The 17,383-nt window shown below is 41.8% G+C and overlaps 1 protein-coding gene across 7 annotated transcripts in view; it reads left to right on the top strand.

Moving 5' to 3' along the window:
- Positions 1-17,383, top strand: part of MBD5 (methyl-CpG binding domain protein 5) — a 121,800-nt gene that overhangs the window by 75,077 nt on the left and 29,340 nt on the right. For 4 of the 7 annotated variants that reach the window (XM_053947298.1, XM_053947296.1, XM_053947300.1 and 1 more), the window contains 4 exons: positions 1,257-1,314; positions 11,155-11,839; positions 15,443-15,545; positions 15,917-16,097. In XM_053947298.1, coding sequence (XP_053803273.1) covers positions 11,727-11,839; positions 15,443-15,545; positions 15,917-16,097 — 397 coding nt within the window. In that variant the 5' untranslated portion in view covers positions 1,257-1,314; positions 11,155-11,726. Of the gene's footprint in view, positions 1-1,256; positions 1,315-1,703; positions 1,772-11,154; positions 11,840-15,442; positions 15,546-15,916; positions 16,098-17,383 lie in introns of all 7 variants that reach the window. The other 3 variants (XM_053947299.1, XM_053947303.1, XM_053947302.1) reach the window with 2 other exon arrangements.

The raw sequence follows: 17,383 nt of genomic DNA on the forward strand, positions 1-17,383 counted from the left end.
GGAGCTGCTGCAGAGGAACATGAGAAATAAATACCTGCAGCACAGAAGTTAAATATGTTGTGATGAAGAACTGCCTGAGTGGTTCTTTGCCCACATTTCCCCCAATAATTCACTTTTTTGGAGCAGAACATCCTCAATATCTGCGTTAGGCAATTCCAGAGCTGTGTTTTGGGGCACTTTCAGAGAGTAAAGAACTGTGTGAGCTGTGAGTTGGGATACATCTTGTCCTTCAGCTGGGATGAAGCAGTGCATTTTCCAGGCTCTTATCTTTTTTGGAGCTTTGTTCTCAACTCTTGGATGTGCTGCATCCTTAAAGGCCACATGGTTTTAATTTCTGGGTGCTTTACTCTCATTTTTTTTTTTCCCTGCTTTGATGAGCTGGTGGAATTCTCTTATTCTTGACTGTGATTCACCCTTTTGTTTCGCTCCTTCTGAAGAGAACCAAACTTTTTCTGTCTGTTTTGGGGGTATTCCTTGTGCAGGAAAATCAGATTTCTCAGAGAAAAGCCAGGGATACCTGGCAGGGCAGAGCTGAGCATCACCAGCAGGTACCACCTTGCTGAGCATTAAAAATAAATTTGCAATGTTTGGGTGGCAAATCCCCTGCAAGGAATGTTTCACCAGCCCTGCTCTGAAGCTGATTTTATCCTAAAATCAACTGGTTCATTTCCCAGGAGCCAGGCTCCCCTCCTCACACTTCACTGGCCAAGCAAATTGATCCTTATCAAGGTGATGGTGTGAACAGCTCTGATCATTGTGATGTAAGAATTCATCCCAAAATACACAGGCACCAACTTGGAGGCACTTTGCTCCCTTTAGTGGGCTAAAAATACCTTGGCTTGCTGAAAAGTAAATCTGAGTGAAGGGGTTGGGGCAGCCAGACACTCCTGAAGCACAACATTTTATTTAAAAGTAGTGTGGGGGGGGGTGTGTACAGGCAAGAATTTTGATCATTTGTGTTGCCAGAATTCAGATTAAGTGGAGTGAGGCTGATTTTGTAAAAAGAAATCGTCCATTGGCAGTTTTTTAAATATTAGATTCTTTTTTTTCCATGCTGGGAGGTTTGATAGAAATGAAATGTGTACAAAACAAGAAGTGGAAATAGTTATTCCATCATTTATCCTGAGAAACTTTTCTAAGTGTTTCTAAATATGAAGAAATAATTAAGAGTCATTTAATGTTGGAATCTTAATGTCCTTAGTTGGGTGTGTTGCTCACTGTTGCTTATTTTTTGTTTTTAACTGATTATTTTCCAGCTTGGAGTGAACAAGATGAACAGTCCCACCTTCAATCTAATGCTTAATGAGGAAAAAGGTCAGGATTTTTTCATTTTCATTTCAATCCCCTGTCCTGCTCTTAATTAATACATTAAAAATTACTTTCTGTGGGCCTTGCTGGTTTCAAAGGTTTTAAATGCCAAAACAAAGGTGATGTTTTGATGGCAGGGTGAGCAAAAATAGTTTTAAATCAAACGGGGAACTCAGGGAAGAGCTGCCTCGGAGCAGTGTGAGTAGGAAAAGGGGCTGGAGAAGGAAAGGTCATGTATACAAATCTTCATTGAGATTGATTTAAAAATGATTAAACTCCTAACTAATAAATCTCTGCTACAGCAAGAAGGAAACATTTGGCATTTAAAAGAATTAACATCACTTTAAAAAAAAAATATCCTTGAACTTCTGCATCTTTTTTTTTTTTTTTTTTAGAAAACAGAGAAAACTCTCTCAAATAAAACAGTGGGGCCAAATTCTCCAAATACTTCTACATTCAATTAGTAAGTAATTATCTGCTAATGGAGAGATTAATCAGATTTTCAGGGTCCAGAGGCAGTCCAGCCTCTCCAATATTATTCCATTTATGCCAGATAAGGCAGGAAGGTTTGCACTGAGGTGTCTGAAGAGCTGATTTTTATTGTTCCCATATATTTTTTAATACCTTAAGTGTATTTTCATCAGGGAAATTGCTGAGCAGAGCTACGTAATTCAATAAACAGTTGAAAAAGGGGCACTTGGAGAAAAAATTCCAAGGGTCTAAAAATAGTAAAGTCACATGATTACTACTTTGGCACAAAAGCATAATTTATGGGTTTAATTTGCAATCTTGCTATAGTTCTGACATTCTCCTGCACAGGAACTCGGGCTGAATAATTCAAATTATTGAAATATTGCTCCATCCTCAACTTCAGGTGTCTGATACAAAGGAGGTTGGTATTGTTTATTGAGACCTCTGCACTGAAAATATGGGAGGCTGGGTTTCATTTTTGCCATTTATTGCTTCATTTTTGGTCTCAGAATTCATGGAGATTTGGGGCTATTCAAAAATTGTTATTGCAGCGCTCAGAGCCTTTCCCCAGATTTCCAGGAATCTTGATTTTTTTTTTTTCCTGTTTTTCAGTTGTTTGGCTAAAATCTAATTGAATTTCCATGGTCATTTTTTTGAAAGAGTTCTATTCAAATATATTTTTTTTTTCTTTTAAATTAAATCTTTCTTTTCCCAAATTTCCATTTCCCTGGCAACCTCTAAAGTCAATAATGTACAGCAGAGCCAAACACTTACAAATAGTTATTTCCTCCTCAATTTCTTCAGCTGTTTGTTCTGAACATTCTCTATCAAAGATTCCTGAAATTCATATAATCTTCATTATAAAAGCATTGCAGAACTATGCTGAATAATATCAGCTTTTTGGAAGGCTGAAACATGAGAACTGAAAGAAAATCCCTCATTTCTTTATCCAAACTCCCCTAAAATAAAGTGGATGTGAAGTTTCTCCATTCTCATTAACATATTGCTCAGGAATATTCCATTTAGTGATATTCCCTAGGAAAGGTTTGGATGACAGTGACATCATTCTTAGCTGATTTCTGGTGTACACCAAATATTAACCTTAATTTTGACAAAAATCTGAGTGCTGCCATCATGCTGACACAAAGTTTGGGTCACATGCACAGACCTGTTCCTATGAAAAGAAAAAAAAATCCACATGGTGGAAAACCTGGAAAAGCATCCGGGGTGGACTTAATAAATATGTTATTAAATGAGAAATAAATATTAATAAATTCATAGTGAACAGCCAGGGATGAGCGTTAAAAACAAAATCCTTTTCTTTCCTGCCCTTTTCTTTTGGCTTTTTCTTTTTTTTTTTTTTTTGTGCAAAAGCCTTTCAGAGGTCTCTGTATCTTGGGAGGATGGACTTCATCCATTCTTTCATTGGAAGTGACAGCCTCAGTTGTTCCCAGCTTTGGGAATTGCACAGAAAAATGGGTTAAAAGAAGATTTTAGGGAAAAGATTTTAGGGATTGGTGCTGTCCACAAAGGAATCCTGCTCCTTCCCAGCTCAGCCCAGTTGTCCATTGCCTTGGATGACTTTACAGGCACAATTAAATCCCCAAAATTGAGGATATTCTGATTTTTCCCTGGTGGGAAGGTATCAGATTTCTATCTGATTACTGATACCAGATTTCTATCTGATTGCTGATACCAGATTTCTATCTGATTGCTGATATCAGATTTCTATCTGATTGCTGATATCAGATTTATATCTGATCACTTAACAGCACCCTGATCCAAAATGCTCCAAGGAAAGAGATTTACGTGACATGCACTTAAAGATCAGCTGGATTTCATGCACATAAATCACTTTTTTCTCCATGAAAATCATTATCATGTTGTTTTATTAGTGCAGGGCTGAAGTGGCTGCTTTGGAGGCTTGGGAAAATAAATTTCCCATCCATGTGCTGGGAGAACAGGCTGAGAGCTGGGGAACATCCAGGGGGCTCCTGGGTCTGGAGAATTCCAGGGGCCTGGAATCCTCCTGGATTTTTTTTTGTTATTTATGGATATTTATGTTTTTTTTTTTATTTATTAATTCATCCAAATGGTTGTCAGGGAATCATCCAGGTTGGAAAAGGCCTCCAAAACTGAGTGCAACCTGTGGCCAGTCCCACCTTGTCACCAGCCCAGGGCACCTCCAGGGAATTATTTTATTGAGTGGTTAAATTCCAATCCTAAAAAAACTCCACAGCGTCAAGAGTGGTATAAAAAAAGAGAATATAAACCTTGTTATGGATAAAAAACTGCTTTAAAAGTTAGAAATAACTCAGTGTCAGAGCTGCTTGGACTGGTGTGAAGTGAGCTGGCACTGGGGCAATTTAAAATGCTCATTTTCATGAAGTCATTCAGTGCAGAACAATTCTCTGGTTGTGGCAAAATATTCTGAATGCTCTGTATGTACAAGTGAGATGTGTTTTCGAGATATTATCACGAGTATATCACTTTTATCATGAGTAAACCATGAGTAAATCTTGTGTAGAGCTGTGCCATGGCCCTGGACACCACCCCAAGGAAAAGAATCCTGAAGGATTCAGGGTTTCCTTCCTACTTCAGGCACTTTTGTTTGTTGAATCACTGCCCTAAAAATAGGCCCTCATGAAGTATTCACCACTGATGTAATTAGTCAGGAGAATGCTGCTTTTCAAACTGGGAAAGCATTCCCAAAAAATGATGCAACATTGGGATCTAATTAGGTGATCCAGGAGAATCCTGGCTAATTGCTTTGATAGACTTTCACAGATTAATAATGTGCAAGTGGTAACGAAATAAAAACTCCTTTTCTCCTTTGAAAGTGATGCTTTTTAAGAAGCTAAAATTCCTTATTAGTTCTGAAACCCCAGGACTGTGATTTGAGAGCATTTCTCATTTTGGAGGTTTTTTTCAGTGCTAGAAAGGGAAAATCTCAACAATGAGATTGTAATTTGTGTCTCTGAGCAGTGTTTGGTGTTTGTTTGAAATGTCTGCAAAGTTTTATATCCAAAATGTGGCCATTGCCCAGGTGGGGATTGGGATTTGTGCCTCAGAGAGCCAGGCAGGGATTGTGGAGCCCCTTTGTGATCCATGCCATTGTTGGGCACTTCAAAGTTCAGGTAAGAAAGAAGTAATGGAGCACCAAAAGTATTTGGAGGACAAGGGAGAGATTTAGATTATATTTGAATAGGAAAAAAAAAATTATTACTCAGAAGGTTGGAGCAACCTGGGATAGTGGAAGCTGTGATAGTGGAACAAAATGGGCTTTAAGGTCTTTCCAACCCAAACCATTCCATGATTTGCAATATCAGCCTGTCAAAATTTGTCTTAATTGGCTCAACATCAACAAAATAAATATTACTCATATCATATGTAACAGATTGGAATCCAGACAATTAATATCTAATTTAAATTACTTTTTACATCCTGTCGAGTCTTCTATTTTTCCCCACTTGACTCAAAAATTGTTTAAAGTAAATATTAACAGCTGAGTGTACAAAGAGGCTGCCTGAAATCCAACATTTCAAAAAAAGGGAGAGAGTCCCATTAAAAATTGAAACCACGCTTGCAGCAGATGCAAATGCAGGAGAAATTTTCCATGTGGGGAAGGGGATGAGGGGGCTAAAGGGGGAAGGAATTCTGTGTAGTTTTGCATAGTTCTCCAGTGAAATCTTCTGATGGCTATCCTAATGAAACTGGACTGCAAAACAAATCTAAACACGATGTGCTGGCACAGGGCAGAAAGCAGTCACTGGGTTGGATGTGGGACGTTGTGGGGAGATAACAGGGCTTGTCTGGAGCTGCCAGGAGATGACTGAGGAGAGGGATTTATTCCATGGCTGGTGGAAATCAGCCCTTTGGATTCCTTCCAGTGTCCAGGATCCTTTGGGTTTGGTCCAAAATCCAACTTCTTTGCATCCCAGTCCAAAATACTTTGGAGAGTGCTGGGATGGGGAAGGGGTGAGTGGTGCATCAGGAGTGGGGGGCTCTGCAGTCACAGAATCCCAGGATCCCTGAGGCTGGAAAAGCCCTCAGGACCATGGAGTGCCAGCAGTGCCCAGTGCCCACCCTGTCCCCACCCAGAGCCCTGAGTGCCACCTCCAGGAATTCCTGGGACACCTCCAAACTTCCCTGGGCAGCTCCTGCCAAGGCCTGAGCACCCTTGCCAGGAAGAATTTTCCCCCCAAAATGCAAAAATGGGACCATAAGGACTTTCAGGGCTCCTTTGCTGTTGTTGGCGTGAGGAGTTTGGAGCTGTGGGAGAACACAAAATGTTCCCTGCCAGAAGGGGCTGGGGCAGGGACACCTCTGCTGCTGGGGTGGGATTGCATGGATATTCCCTTCTGGGAAAAGCCCTGGGGACTCTGGTGCTCAGGATCCCAGAAATGAGGCTGGAAAAGAGCTCTGAGGTCCCAAAATCCCAGCAGTGCCCAATGCCCACCCTGTGCCCACCCAGAGCCCTGAGTGCCACCTCCAGAATTCCCGGGACACCTCCAGGGATGGGCACTCCAAACCTCCCTGGGCACTTCCAATCCCTGAGCCCCCTTTCCATGGGGAAATTCCTGCTGATGGAACACACACAGAGGTTCCAGTTCCAAGCCAGCTCCTGGTGAAAACCTCCTGGGATTTGCCCAATTCCATGTTTCCATCTCACTTTACAATTCCCACAGGGATTTCCATTCACACTGAGTGCCACCTCCAGGAATACCTGGGACACCTCCAGGGATGGGCACTCCAAACTTCCCTGAGCCCCCTTTCCATGGGGAAATTCCTGCTGCTGTCCACCCTGAGCTCCCCTGGGTGTTCCCTCTTGTCCTGTTGTTGTAAATCTCTGCTCCAGTAAAGCTTTGAGTTGTGTGGTGTTATTAATTAATTAAATGAAAGAACACCCAGGAACTTCCCACGTGTGGCTTATGATGGAATTTCAGCATGGAAAATATGGATGGGGGCAGCTCTTACCTGTGCCATTTGTGCCTAGAGCAACATGCAAGGCTTTACTTTGTGGAAATCCACATGGAACTGTGCTGGAATTTAGGGAAAAACATCTCACTTCCATGAGCATTTCCTATAAAACACAGATTATGTGTGGGGGGGGGGCTTTACTTTGTGGAAATCCACATGAAACTGTGCTAGAGTTTAGGGAAAAACATCTCACTTCCATGAGCATTTCCTATAAAACATGGATTATGTGTATGGGAAAATGTGTTCCATGTGGAAATCCACATGGAACTGTGCTGGAATTTAGGAACAAAACATCTCACTTCCATGAGCATTTCCTATAAAACACAGATTATGTGTGTGGAAAAATGTGGATTTCCACATGGAACTGTGCTGGAGGTCAGGGAAAAACATCTCACTTCCATGAGCATTTCCTATAAAACATGGATTATGTGTGTGGAAAAATGTGGATTTCCACATGGAACTGTGCTGGAATTTAGGAACAAAACATCTCACTTCCATGAGCATTTCCTATAAAACATGGATTATGTGTATGGGAAAATGTGTTCCATGTGGAAATCCACACGAAACTGTGCTGGAGTTTAGGGAAAAACATCTCACTTCCATGAGCATTTCCTATAAAACACAGATTATGTGTGTGGGAAAATGTGGATTTCCACATGGAACTGTGCTGGAATTTAGGAACAAAACATCTCACTTCCATGAGCATTTCCTATAAATCATGGAATATGTGTGAATTGGAAGCTCCCAGGCAGCCTCAGCCCAGTTTCCTGCATCTCACCACACCCAGGCACCTCGGGGTGTCCTCCCAGCGCAGAAAATTGCACAGAAAAGTCAAATTTGGGAGCTGGGAATAGCTCTGGTCACTGCTCCTGCTTAGGGGAGTGTGGGGGTTGAAGTGTTTTTGTACCTGGAGGAGAATAGAATTTAGAACCATGGAATTCCAGCGTGGTTTGGGATGGAAGGGACCTGAAAGATTCTCTAATCCTCACCTTCCACCATCCCAGGCTGCTCCAAAGCCCCATCCAGCCTGGCCAGGGACACTTCCAGGGATCCAGGGCCTCCCCACCCTCCCAGGGAACAACTCCTCCCCAATATCCCACCTAACCCTGCTCGTTTTCCTAAAAATATTTAAATACTTTCCACTGATTAAACAGTTCAGTTATTTTTAAAGCTTTTTTTCAGTCCTGTTTCTCCCCAGGTGCAGTCCAAAGTTTATCTGATTAGATGGTGAGAATCCTGTGGTGGGAGCTGAGGCAGGACCCTGCAGAACCTGTAGAAATAAAAGGTTACTTTGAGGTGTCTCTTGCAAAAATCAGCAATTGCTGGGTGTTATTTGCTCATAATGGCCCTGAACAGCAACATGAGCCACAGCAGGGCTGGGCTGAGGCATGAGCAACTTCCCCTGCCCCGGGGGCCCCCAGTATTTGATACATTTTCTGATTTTATTGTATTACAGAAGGTTAATTCTCAATTAATCCAGAATAACAGGGACATTTTTTTACCTGTTTTAGACTTCCATGGGACCTACAGTAAAAATTCCACTGCAGCTTTCAGCAATGAGGGAAACTCTGGCCTGCTTTTGAGGAAACCTCATCTGCTCCCTCCTTAATCAGGATAAAACCACTCAAACCCCCAAATTTCTGAACTGAAAACCCGAGCGAGCCCTGAACTGTTGCCAAGAGCTCTCCAAATCCTATTTCTGTGTTGCAGCCTGAGAGATGAAAGGGTGGATTGTCTTGACAGGAGACATGGCAAGGTGTCCATGGGACATCCTGGGTGACCTTGGCGGGGCAGGAGCTCACCAGGCCCTTGTCCCTTCCCCACCCAGGGCTGGCCAGGGATTGCATCCCTTGGGATGCTGGGGAGAGTGGAACCAGGTCCCTGCAGAGCAGTGCCAGCCCATTCCAGCAGCCTCCATCCTGCAGAAAAGCTGAAATCACACACTCACTAAGGCTGGGAAAAGCCTCCAAGCTGGGAATAAACCCCACGGACTCAATTTCCTTCATGGTGGAAAAAGCCCCTTCTTTATTCACAGAACTCCTTTTTATGCAGTGCTACAGAGCTCGTGTGGGGCTCCAGCTGGTCAGGAGCTTTCTTGCCAGTTCCTTTATTGGTCAGTAACAATTATTATTCTGTACTGAGTGGTCACTCAGGCTCCTGATGCAGGAGAAGTTGTTTGTGAGAGTTTTCATGTTTCTGTCCACGGGTGCCAAAGCAGTTTATACAGGTGTAAGTTGATTTTCACCCAGCAATAAGCACAACCACTTTATACAGGTGTAAGTTGATTTTCACCCAGCAATTAACAAAACCACTTTATACAGGTGTAAGTTGATTTTCACCCAGCAATTAACAAAACCACTTTATACAGGTGTAAGTTGATTTTCACCCAGCAATTAACAAAACCACTTTATACAGGTGTAAGTTGATTTTCACCCAGCAATTAACAAAACCACTTTATACAGGTGTAAGTTGATTTTTACCCAGCAATAAGCACAACCACTTTATACAGGTGTAAGTTGATTTTCACCCAGCAATTAACAAAACCACTTTATACAGGTGTAAGTTGATTTTCACCCAGCAATTAACAAAACCACTTTATACAGGTGTAAGTTGATTTTCACCCAGCAATTAACAAAACCACTTTATACAGGTGTAAGTTGATTTTCACCCAGCAATAAGCAAAACCACTTTATACAGGTGTAAGTTGATTTTCACCCAGCAATTAACAAAACCACTTTATACAGGTGTAAGTTGATTTTCACCCAGCAATAAGCACAACCACTTTATACAGGTGTAAGTTGATTTTCACCCAGCAATTAACAAAACCACTTTATACAGGTGTAAGTTGATTTTCACCCAGCAATAAGCACAACCACTTTATACAGGTGTAAGTTGATTTTCACCCAGCAATTAACAAAACCACTTTATACAGGTGTAAGTTGATTTTCACCCAGCAATAAGCACAACCACTTTATACAGGTGTAAGTTGATTTTCACCCAGCAGTAGATTGTTGTGTTAACAACCTGCTCACACCAGGATTGCTTTCAGGTGGGAGCCTGCAAGGTGCTGGCTTTCCTTAGAGGCAATGACAGGCCAGCTACTGCTAGAACAGGTTTGATTTTATAAAGCCTTTTTTATTATTTTTCTACCTTACTTCAACATCCAAGTTTCCAACCTTTGGCCACTTCCCTGTTCTTTAGATCCCAGCCCCTCAGTCGAGGGGGTCTGTCCAACCAGCTCCTTTTATCCACAGCCTTCTTGGAAATACCCTGGTGAGGTTTTTTTTTTATTTTTGGAGCATTTGGAACTTTACATTTCTAAGCAGCACTTCTAAAGGGAATGTTCTGCATGAGGGTACTTAAGGGAATATTTTCCAGGACTATACTTATGCCTCTGTAGTCTTCCTTTAGTGGTCTTGAAGGAAGGAGCTGTTATTACTGTTAAATATAGATGTAATGTGGTGTTATTGCAGAAATGTCTTTATGTTCCATTTCTGGCTTAAAAAAAAACCTTTTCTTATTAAAATCAGTCAGGTCTATAACATTTATTATGTTTTAACATGTTGGCATAATGTTAGTGTTGGGAATAAGGCAGGATTGACACCTGATTCCAGATAAAATCTCCTAATGGTGTTGCTACAGCAGTCATCCTATATTTGAATTTAGGATTGTTGCTTTTTTTTTCTGGTGTGTTTGCTATTTAAATCCCAAATTCCACGTTTGTCTCACCTTAATAAAATGTCCAGTCTCGAGTGTTAAGTCTCACCTGGTCAGCTTGAAAAAACTATTTTGGGGGGAATGACTCAACTTCTGTCATGAGAGAAAATCTCTGAAGGGAATTATTCCTGAGGATATTCAGATTGTTTCAGAGGTATTCAGAGATCAGTCACTGCTGCTGGCTTTTCCCTTTTTATTACCCAATTTTTTGGTGGGATGATTATTTTAATTCAATCGAAATGCAGGAGGTTTGCATTTTTATGGATATTACCAAAGCCTAGAAGCAGCTTCCTTCACATGAAATTCATTCAGTTTTCTAAACAATTTTTAAAGGGCATTAATTTAGTCATCTGCTGATAGTTCTGAACAGAAGCATATGTGAAAATATTCAGTGAAAAGATGCATCCCTTAATTCACCCAAACTCCACATCAACTATTTAACAGCGCTTGCACTCTTGTAGCTTTTAAGATGTAGCTCAGTTACATCCACGTATAAATAGAAAATGCTGGCAGGGTTCTCTTTGCTCTGAGCCTTATTTTGATGGTTCCATTGACATTTAAAACTTTGATTTGAAGCTCTGGAAATGGCTGCAGCTGTAAACATCTCCCTGAGTTACTGCCCCGGGCTGAAAGGCTGGAGAGGATGGCTCACGTGTTTCCCACATCTGTATCTTTCAGGCTGTTTGATTGGAGCCAAGGAGTCAGCAAAGAACCTCAGCAAGACAACTTGGATCATGACCAGAAGATAAAGAGAAAACAAAAAGAATGTGGCATATAAAGGGTGTAATACCTGGAGGTATTGGATCTGACTCATGTTTATAAAAATGAGACGAGCTTTCACAAAACACAAGTTATCTTAGACAGTCATCAAGCTTGGAGCCATCATGCTGTTGAACTAGAAATTCTCCTTTTCCCCATTCTCCTTTCTGACAGGTAACAAAGGATTGGTGAATTATGATTTTCCCAAGTTGGAAGCACTAATTTTTATCTATATAGTTCATCCTTATGAATATATAAGGAGTTAAACATTGCATATTTAATGTGGATTATAATGGGAAAGTGACTCATTAACCAAAATGGCCACTTTTAAGGACTTGGTTTCAAACTGAGCTGGAGCCTCCCGATGCACTTTGTAGGATCTGGGGAAAGCTGTGCTGCAGGGCCTGCTTTGGGAGGCCAGGATGACATGTAGTAAAAGGATATCACCTTACTGTTGATATCTCTGAAGACTCATAACCAGAAACAGGAAAATGAATGGTGGGAAGGAGTGTGACGGAGGGGACACGGATGGAGGGCCACCAGCAGTGCAAGTTCCCGTTGGTTGGCAGCGGAGGGTGGACCAAAGTGGAGTTCTCTACATCAGGTAAGGTCACCTCAGGGGCTGGGCTGGTGTTTGGTGGAGTTTGGCCAGAATGTGCTGGAAATTCCTGACTCGGCTCCTTCCTTCTGCTCAAAGCCTTCAAGGAGTTGTTCCTCAAGTGCAAGATCGTCTCGGAAGCTGAAGGAGGGGAGATTTAGGTGGGGTATTGGGAAGGAATTCCGGGCTGGGATGGAGTTCCCAGAGCAGCTGGGGCTGCCCCTGGATCCCTGGAAGTGTCCCAGGCCAGGCTGGATGGGGCTTGGAGCAGCCTGGGACAGGGGGAGGTGTCCCTGGGCAGGGGTTGGAACTGGAAGAGCTTTAGATCCCTTCCAACCCAAACCATTCAGGATTTTGTGGTTCTTTTCCAAGTCAATTTAAGTCCAAATTTAGCTCCAAACCCATTTTTATGCCCGTGAAGTTTCTGTGTTCACTATCACTGGTGTTCTCCAGCTTTTATGGATCCCTCACATTTCTCATGTGGGGAAAAAACCCAAGAACATAAACCTAAATCCAAAGCTTTAGATATTTTATTTGTTTATTTTCTTTGCTTATTGGATTTTTTTTTTTGCTTCCCCCTGGAATGGTCACAAAGAAATGCATTGAAATTGCTATGAAATAAATGTGTTCAGACAAAGAGAGCCTAAATTAAATGTTATTGGAAAACATATCAAAGTTAGCTTTATAAAATGTGGGGACGCTGGGTTTGCATCACACAAATTTGTGATTATCACTCCGTTATTTGCTTAAATTTCTTCCACTGTTCTGTGATTAAAATAACCACTTCTCCCAACATTTTGTGCATTCCCAACACAAAAGTCTTTAACGAGCCAGAGCACTCCAGTTTCACACTAAACTGCCATGAAGGATCAGAGGCATTGCAGGATTTCTTGTTTGTGTTCTCCATCAGCAGAACCAAACCCAGTCCATGTCAGTGACACCCAGGGCACAGAGAAACCACCCTGCCCTTGTATTTCTCAGCACAGCTCTGAATCCCTGGGCCTCTGCCTCATTTACAGATCAGTGGGAAAGGAAAAGTTGTGGATTAGGGGTTTTTTTCCCAATAATCTCTATATCCAGACATCAGGAAAATAATGCTTTGATGGTTTTGTGTACCTGATGGTCCCACTCAGCTTTTGAACTTCATTTCCACAGCCCTAACAAGTTTTACAAAACAGCTTTGGGGAAGCTCATGTTATTCGTGCCCTCTTCCCAGATTTTCCAATGTATTTTTTTATTCTTTGGTGATTTTTCTCATAGTTTTATGTACCTGATGATCCCACTCAGCTTTTGAATTTCATTTTCCTACAACCCTAAAAAGTTTTACACAACAGCTTGGGGAAAGCTCATGTTATTCCTGCCCTCTTCCCAAGTTTTCCAATGTATTTTTTTTATTCCTTGGTGGATTTTCTGGTCCCCTTCTCTGAGTGGTTCTGATGAATGAAAGTATTTTACACTCCTGTGGTGCAAGGCCCAGAGCAGGACGTGTTGGTTGGAAGGGTGGAAGTCCAATAATCCAATCTCCTGCCTGACACGGAGCATCCACAGGGCTCTGAGGGCAGCTGAATCCTCCAGGATTGAGTTTCCACAACCTCCTCACTGCCCTGCCAGCATGCACAGCGTTCCTGGAGGCAAGGAAAGGTCAAACAATATTGACTCCACAGCCATCCCAGGGAAAAATTAGTGGATATATTAAGATCTGACATGATTCAAGTGGAATAGATGATCCCAGCTGAATAAAGACTCTCTGTTTGTGCCTCCTTGGAAAGCACAGATGCTTTCCTGTCAGCTGTCAGCAGTTGCTTTGGATTAAATCAAGATTAAATCCATTCATTAACTGGTTTTCATTACCTGGTAGAAGCACTGAGTTGACTCTCAGGGCTTTTCTTAGCAAAACAGAGCTGCTAAGTAGGGCCTAAATCATCCCTGGAAGTGTCCAGGGCCAGGCTGGACAGGGCTTGGAGCAGCCTAGGATGGTGGAAAGTGATTCCAGGGCTGGAATCAGCTGAGCTTCAGCTCCCTCCCAACCCAGAGCAGGCTGGAATTCCATGATTTTGTGGCAGTTTCTTCCAAAGCAAGCTGTGGATTATCCTTTGTGTTACAGTGTCAATAACTTAGTGCACACAAAAGAGACTTTGCAGTTAGAGCCGTGCCCAGGATCAAGGCAGAAACGGGGGGAAAATGGCCCTTTTTGAAATTGAGTTGGGTTTTGTGGACAAATAACCCTGCCTGTGTGTGCAGTGGGAATGCTGGGTCCCACATCTCACAGATTCAGTGCATTGCCCTTCCTTCCCACTCCCTGATTGTCAGCACACTCCTTTTTACTCCTGGAGCCTGCACTGGTTGTGTGTGCCCAGGCAAACAGCACACCAAGGTTATTTAAAACAGCTTTTTTTCTAAAAATAGCCCAGGAAAAGTAGCCTTTTTTAGCCAAGGCAAATAAAACAGCATCCTCACTGCAAGAGCATATTCCCAGGAATGCCTTTCAACAGGAGATTTTAAGGATCACAGGAAGTGTCTGGAGAGATTTTGGGTGTAGATGGGGTGGTCCAGAGCAAATGTCAGTCTGGGATTCTCCCTTGGGAAGCTGTCCCATCCTCCAGTGTGGAGTTTGGGCTGAGCATGATCAGGACAGGTGGGAACATGCAAAGGGATCAGCCAGGATCCTGCTTTAATGAAAATAAATAAAAGCAAAGAGCAGTTTCCCCCTGCTCCCCAAGGATTTCAGACAGGGAAGGTTTGACTCCTGACCAGTCACCAGACCTGGACCTTTATTTTTAGATTGCTCTTTCATCTTCCTCACCCTCCAAACTGTCACTGCTACACAGATTCAACCTGAGCACTTCTCCCAAAAATAACTATTTCAGGGCATGCCTGGCAAAGAAATGACTTATTTAAACTGTCAGCAGAACTTTAAATGTCACTTGCAGATGTTGCCTTAGATGTGACTCGTGCAGGATGAGGTGTTTATGTGTTGGATTCTAAGTACCAAAGCTCGTCACAGCTTGGAATTTTGAGCCAGAAGTGTTTTCATGATCCAAACTATTCCACTTGAGCTGTTTTTGTTTGAATTAGGGCTATTTACAGCTGCCATTAATAACCAGGGTTTTATTCCAGATAAACAGTTCAGCTGGCCCAGCAATAAAGAGCAATCTGCAAGTTACAGGCTGGGGGCACGAGGAGGTTTTTTCATATTATGAATTAGTGATTTTGCTGTAACAGAGTTCCCAGTGCCCTATTTTGGGAAGTGGAGATAATGATTTTCTGGTGGGAGTTGGAGAAATCCAAGTGCAGTTTATCAGGAGCTGGCTGGCCTGGCTCCTTGGTGTAATATTTCTTACTTTCAGTGAGAAGGTCAAAATTTTAGCTGAATGAAACCAAACGTTGTGCAACAAAGAGACCCAGCTGCAACAGTTTTGTTTCCTTTAAAATATGTTTGGGGTTTTTTGTTTTTTTTTTTTTTTGTAAGTATTATCTCAATTCTTGAATAAAAACAAGTGCTGTGAGAAAAAAAAAATATGAAATGTGATTTTACCCACTGTTCTTGTGAGCAGATACAAGTCCTGACCTATGCAAGAGCTCATATTCATCATTTCTGTTCCTTTGCAGTCCCAGTGGGTCTTTATTATCCTGCTTGGAGCAGGTGAAGACTTACTTGCTGACTGATGGAACGTGCAAGTGTGGCCTAGAATGTCCTCTTGTTCTTCCCAAGGTAAAGCACAGCATCATTTTGGAGCTAGCTGCAATAATATTTATGAGCTACCCATGCTGGTGACTCAAACTCTGTTCAGATCATCTCTAAAATAAGTGGTGTCCACCCAAAGTTAGACCTTAAAATACAAAATTCAGCTCCCCTCTGCCTTAGCCCCTCTTGCAGAGGATCTGACTCAGTTATTAGAAATATATTCATTTTTTTATTTGCTGTTCCCAAACATCCTGTCAAGGAATCCCTTGGGCAGTATAGGAGCAGTCAGGAACAGAGGAGAATTCCTCTATACTCCATATAAAATTCCTAATTGATGTGACTTTGGTGACTTTGCTGCCTGTAGTCATTCTTTTAAATGCTGGAATTTTCACTGCCAGGTCTTTAATTTTGATCCTGGAGCTGCTGTGAAGCAGAGAACTGCTGAAGATGTTAAAGCGGACGAAGATGTCACCAAACTATGCATTCACAAAAGGAAAATTATTGCTGTGGCTACACTTCATAAAAGCATGGAAGCACCACATCCTTCACTGGTTCTAACTAGTCCTGGTGGTGGAACAAGTGAGTAAAATGAAATCATGCAGAATCACGTAATAATCTGATTTTTATACACACAATTACTGTGCAAAACCACCCCAAAAGTCTGACTACGAGTGCAAAAATAAGCAGATTGAAGGAATAAATAAAGGGAGTAGTCAGAGATGGAGGTAGATAGAAAATGAGTCTAAAAGCAGGTCAGCCCAGACTAAAAGCATGATTTTCTTGGAAAAGATATCAGATTGTTCTAGACAAAGAAAATACATTAGCTCTCATCTTTTGGAACTGTAGTAATATGTCTGATATTCTGTCACATGGGAAATTAGAGGAGCAGAATAAAGTGATTATGAAGGGATTAGGATGTAGCTAAGGACTTGGCTAAATGGGAAATTGTATTGTAAAGGCGAATAGACAGCAAGAGGAGATCTCCGCTGTCATTTCTCAAGGATTATTTTTGGCCACCAACCTGGATTAGCATTTTAATTATCCCCATCAATAAAAAAAAAGAGTGAGGAAATTTGTTGGTGGCTGAAGTTGACAGGTACTCTCCAAACAAAGGTTGTAAAACCAGGGGGGCTCCCCGAGGCCTGGAGTGAAAGCAAAGTTAGCACTGAAACAGCTCCAAACCCAGAAATTCACCCAAAATGAGGGACTTTGTAAGGATCACAAGAACAGGTTCTGAAGAGAATTACAGATCCCAGTGGGCAGGACAAAGGAGGGAAAGGGCTGAATTTATATTTCTGTGCCCTGGGGTTGCAGCTCCTGGGAAAAGGCCTGAGCTCTCTGCACCCCTCATTGCTGTGAGAGCACCTGGCCAGCTGCTCTTCCCACTTCAAAGCAGAAAAATTATAAGAAAACCAAGAAATAATGAGTTTTAGAGAAGTGCCAGTGCTAAGAGACCCATGCTGTTCATAGTACTGATGTGCCCCTGCCTTTTCCCATTGAAATTTAGGATTTAAAACCTTTCTTGAAAATTCTCTTCAGTGTAATTTCCCAAGTTTCTGTGCATTTCCCTGCTTAATTTTTTCAACGAGTAGTATTTAAATTACATTCCTGTTTCCAAAAAATCAGCAAAATTAAGGAGGTAATTTATATATTTATGTGCTCTTACTTTCTCTGTGGTTAAAATTTTGTGCATAAGCAAAGAAGAAAATTCCCCAATAAATCCCCCCGTAAACAAAATTTTTGCACATTTATATGTGACCATTTGCTTATTCCCAGCACTCAAGGTGAGGCCTCTCATAATTATTTTATTTTGCAGTTCAGCCTTTATTTTTATTCCCTAAATGAGACTTTGGTTGTATTTTGGG

Source organism: Vidua chalybeata, chromosome 7 (assembly GCF_026979565.1).
Source record: "Vidua chalybeata isolate OUT-0048 chromosome 7, bVidCha1 merged haplotype, whole genome shotgun sequence".
NCBI lineage: Eukaryota > Metazoa > Chordata > Aves > Passeriformes > Viduidae > Vidua > Vidua chalybeata.